Source organism: Neltuma alba, unplaced genomic scaffold (assembly GCF_004799145.2).
Source record: "Neltuma alba isolate B1F8T4 unplaced genomic scaffold, ASM479914v2 tig00010087_pilon, whole genome shotgun sequence".
NCBI lineage: Eukaryota > Viridiplantae > Streptophyta > Magnoliopsida > Fabales > Fabaceae > Neltuma > Neltuma alba.
The window spans coordinates 574,659-579,107 of NW_021635044.1; the positions used below are offsets into that span (position 1 = coordinate 574,659).

The 4,449-nt window shown below is 35.2% G+C and overlaps 1 protein-coding gene across 1 annotated transcript; it reads right to left on the minus strand.

Annotated features, from left to right (window-relative positions):
- Nucleotides 1–1,811: 1,811 nt before the first annotated feature.
- Nucleotides 1,812–3,775, minus strand: LOC114754166 (probable signal peptidase complex subunit 1). The gene is made up of 2 exons (XM_028942929.1): nt 3,654–3,775; nt 1,812–2,427 (listed from the first exon to the last, which is right to left on the minus strand). The coding sequence occupies exon 2, from the start codon at nt 2,425–2,427 to the stop codon at nt 2,146–2,148; it is 282 nt and encodes a 93-aa protein (XP_028798762.1). The 5' UTR covers nt 3,654–3,775; the 3' UTR covers nt 1,812–2,145.
- Nucleotides 3,776–4,449: the final 674 nt, after the last annotated feature.

Genomic DNA, 4,449 nt, shown 5'->3' on the forward strand with positions numbered 1-4,449 from the left:
GGTTGACTGAAATATGTCCCACGCGATAGCAATAGCGTATCCGATACACTAGCTAAGATGGGTCTTTCTAACTCATCTCTCTTTGATACTTGCCCGAGGAATCTAAAATCTCTGGTAGACAATGACTGTAATAGCTCGGATTCAGTAATAATATAACTGGGCTTTGAGCCCATCTTCAATACCAAAAAAACCAAAAGAATGGGCAGTTTTCAAAGGCCTTACTTTGGCCTGGGATGAGTTTTAGGAAAATTATTCTTGAATCTAACTCTAAGAAGCTAATTGACATGATATCAACTGATTTTACTGAATTTACTTGTAGCTTGGTCCTCATTCATATAATAAATCTAATTAAGGTTAAATGAGAAATGCAATTGAAGCATGTGTCTAGAGATCAAAATGTTGTTGCAATGCTTTAGCAAAAGAAGGAAGAACTACTACTACTATTCTCAATGAGCGTCCACCTCATCTTCAGACCTTGATTGATAAAGATATGTTGGGATTTAATCCCCCTCTTATTTAATTTTTAGTTTAGGCCTTGGCCTTCTTTTGTAAGAAAAAAATTCATGGTATTGAATTTTTGGGGTGGTTATGTCACCAATTAGGAAAATACGCTTAATTCACCATTTAAGAAAAGATTAATTATATGATTAGATTTATTTCATTCTATTTAACATTCAGAAATTTTTCATTTATTTAGAATGATCATTTTTTGATTTATTTGTATTAGAATTTACAAGGACTTGGTTATTTGAAATAAATAATTACGCTGAGGATAATTTCCCTTCTTTTTTTTTCTTCTTTTTTTTGCCAATATGTCCGAGGGATGACATAGTTTAATCAAAGTTAGGCTTAGAATATTCCCTTAAAAAAAAAAAGAGTTAGGCTTAGAAATAAATACAGTATTCTTCTTTATGTGATAGTCCTTTTTATGATAAATTAAAAAAAGACAAAAGAACAGTTTGGTTATTTGGGCTTCTATATATCGTATTAAATTAGGGAATTAAGTCATAATCTTTAATGGCCTGAGAAAAGTACATTATTCTACACCCTAGACCAAGAAGATGCCCCCCTAACAAAATCACTTTAAAAAGGCTCTTGTATGCTTTAGACTGTTCTCTAGCACACTTGTCTTGGACAACATAAAACCATTTAAAATAAGTTAATCCAAACACCCCTCAGACCCACATAATACATAAGATGAGACAGTGAACCACTCCTTCCGGTGAAAGAGAATGATAAAGCTAGCACTCAATCGGTAATGATTTGCTTCTACAAACCTTTGGTGAGTCCTTGAATTAATCAATCTAAATTTTGATGCATGAGACAATGCTAATACCAGTAGTAGCCAAGTCAAGAAACCATTTGGTCAAAAAAAAGAAAAAAATGTAAGCAACCACCTAAGGCATATGTTTGTGCTCAATCTGAAGATTAAGTGCAACATATGAGAAATAGACTCCAAATTGTGGTCTAGTCCAGTGCTCATGACTCCAGCCATGATGGGTCAACTCATTCAGGGCACCAGAGAGGAAAACAGTGAAAATAGCAGCATTGGGAGCATGAATAATCACTTATGCTCATGTGTATGGTAAAAGGACCCAGATATCCATAAGTGATTATATATAATCGTTTTATGAATTAATGCTACAGTATGTTATTTAGGGGGGGGGGGGGGAGGATGGCCAACGACATAAATGCGCTATTTGTCTACAGATGGTGCTTCCCTAGTAGTTGGCTGGAAAAGCACAAAACGGACTAGATTGATCATCAACAATATAGTCAGTCCTTCGACTACCAAAAGCAAAACTGACAAATTAATTCATAAATCTCTCAACAGAAGGATTTAAGATCACCTACAATATCAAGCTTCATTCAGTTAGCAAAGGTTGGAGGACTACCATTCTTTTTTCTACATTAAGTAATAAAAGACTGAGGGAGAAAGGAAAAAAGAGAACATGCAAAAAGAGGCTAACCAAGACATGAGATATCTAAGCAATTAAAATCTAGATTTTGATTGGCGACTAGGAGTATAGCATCATCCAATGAAGGGGAGAGGGTGGAGAAGAAGATAGTACATAAATCCCAAATACTGTCCAATCACTGAACTGAGCTCAATGAAACACTAGCACCAATACAAGTCAAAAGAGCCTACTTCTTAGTGGGCTTCTTCTTTAAATTTGCATTCACAGATTGCTGAGGCTTGGGATGCTTTTCAACCTCACTCGGATCCAACCATTTAAGAGGATGGCGGTTAAAAAAGGGCCAATTAGGTACAGTCACCAATGTGGTGAGAACCACACCACCAGCATATATGAATATCATCATTTGGAAAGAAGCCATCATATATCCAGTAGCAAAAGCAATCACAGCAAATGCCAGCAGCATCATCTGCATCAGCTGCTCTGCTAGCTTCTGCCCCTGCCAATCCATCTACGAACCAAGAAAATGAAGGAAAACCATAGAGCAACTTTATAATCCATAATAACATTACCATACCCAAGACCACGAGCTGTGCGCTATGCTAATTTTTGTTATACTGTAAGGACAAAATCTTCAGAACAGGGAATCAGAAATATCCCAAAATTATAATGAAAGCCGAGTATCCAATGGATTAATATCACTATCTCAGAGTAACAAGGCATGTCCTCCAAATATAATTTGCTATTCCATTTCAGAATTGCCAAGCAAAACACGAGGGCAATATGTCACAGATAGATATGGGAATGCCATTTCAAGTAAAATTTACTCTACTAAACCCTAATTATCTTAATAGAGAAAGAGTGCCAAATAAGGACAAAGAATGTAATAATAGAGATAATGTCCAAATGAAACTCAATCATGTATTCAAAGGCAGACCTATGTTACATTCAGCGGGGGCATGTGCCCCACTGAAATCTTTGAAATATGCACAGTTGATATGATATCCTTACAACTTTTGTTCCAGATACTTTTAACTAAGATGCCTTGGTAAGCCAATTGATTCACAACTCCTCCAAGCTACTGAAGAATGAAAATGATAACACTCATGCAATTTATGATCTACCAATTTCATCTTGCAATTTATGGTCATGAAATGTGTTCCCTTGAGTGATTAAGGCGCACAGTTTATTTTTATGTCAATAGCTTCTAAATTCACAGACTAATGAGCAGCTAAGCAACACTGAATGATTTAAATTCAACCTTCCAAATTGCCAGACACAAATCGAGCCAAGTCATTCAGCAGATCATGCATAAAAAATACTTTGAGAATTTTATAAATTGATGATAATGATAATATGAGAAGTTAATAAACAGAATGCCAATACACAGCACGATACGCAATCCAAAGCATGCAAGTCGCCAGTAATCAAAATGAAGAGGATAACAGCCAATAACACAACATTCAGTAAAAAACTAGTAATCAAAGTTAAAAAAGAAAAAAAAAACAAATAAACTCAATACGTAAATATCCCCAGATATAAAAGCGTCAATATTCGAATGATTACACAGACAGATTAAAAGGCGAAGTAAGAATGAAAAATTTAAAACAAAGTAAGAAAGGGTACGACGGCGTCCAAAACAGGGTTGAAATCTACGTGGGGAACAAATTCACATCTAGATTCAAAGGCAGATTGAACAAATCAATCACACAGAAGACAAAGCCCAAGGATCCGAACCTTCAATACTTGCCGGAGAACAACCACACAAGGCTGACAATGGGGGACGGCCTCCAACGGCGAGCTCGACCTAGTGCAGAATGCTCGTTCGTCTAAGAAGAAAAATGGATCTGCTACCGACCGAGAATATGTTTCGTCGGGTTTAAAACTACTTTTAGAGAAAATTATGAATAAGGACCAATTATGCCACTTATTTACAGATATAATTTCACAAAGTTATTAAATTTTAATCTGATGTCAACCCACATTGACCATTGACGGTCAGCCGTTGAACAATGGACGGCCTGTCAACTGTCAAGAGAATAAATATTTTTCCGCTTAATTTAAAGAATAATTATTCTTATGAATTTTAATATTAGTTATTAATATTATCTCTTAATATTTTGAATTATTTTTTAATGAAAGTCAAAATGATATTAGAAGAGGATAAGCTTAATCTCTTCTTGATATCCACATGCATAATTAGTAATGATGAAATGAAAAAAGGAGGAGCTAAGGAAGAGAAAATATTAGAAAAGTTTGATAACATCATTCTTAAACCTTTTTTTTCTTAGCGACAATCGGGTGAAACCTAGAATTATAAGTTAACTAATGTAGGAAAATAAACTCTACACAATTTTCCTTTCAAATGCTATCAATTTTAGTGGGGGGGGGGGTGTTATCCATGTTCTTCATTCTAGCAAGATAATGAGCACATTTGTTCGTCTCTTGATAAACATGTTGTATTTTAATATGCCATTCCCTTCTTAGTAGCGCTCTGATTTTTCTGGGCAATAAGAAGCACCCTTGTATTTCT

Excerpts from the sequence above, each read along its gene's own strand:
- LOC114754166 (XM_028942929.1), bottom strand. The coding sequence starts at position 2,427 with ATGGATTGGCAGGGGCAGAAGCTAGCAGAGCAGCTGATGCAGATGATG.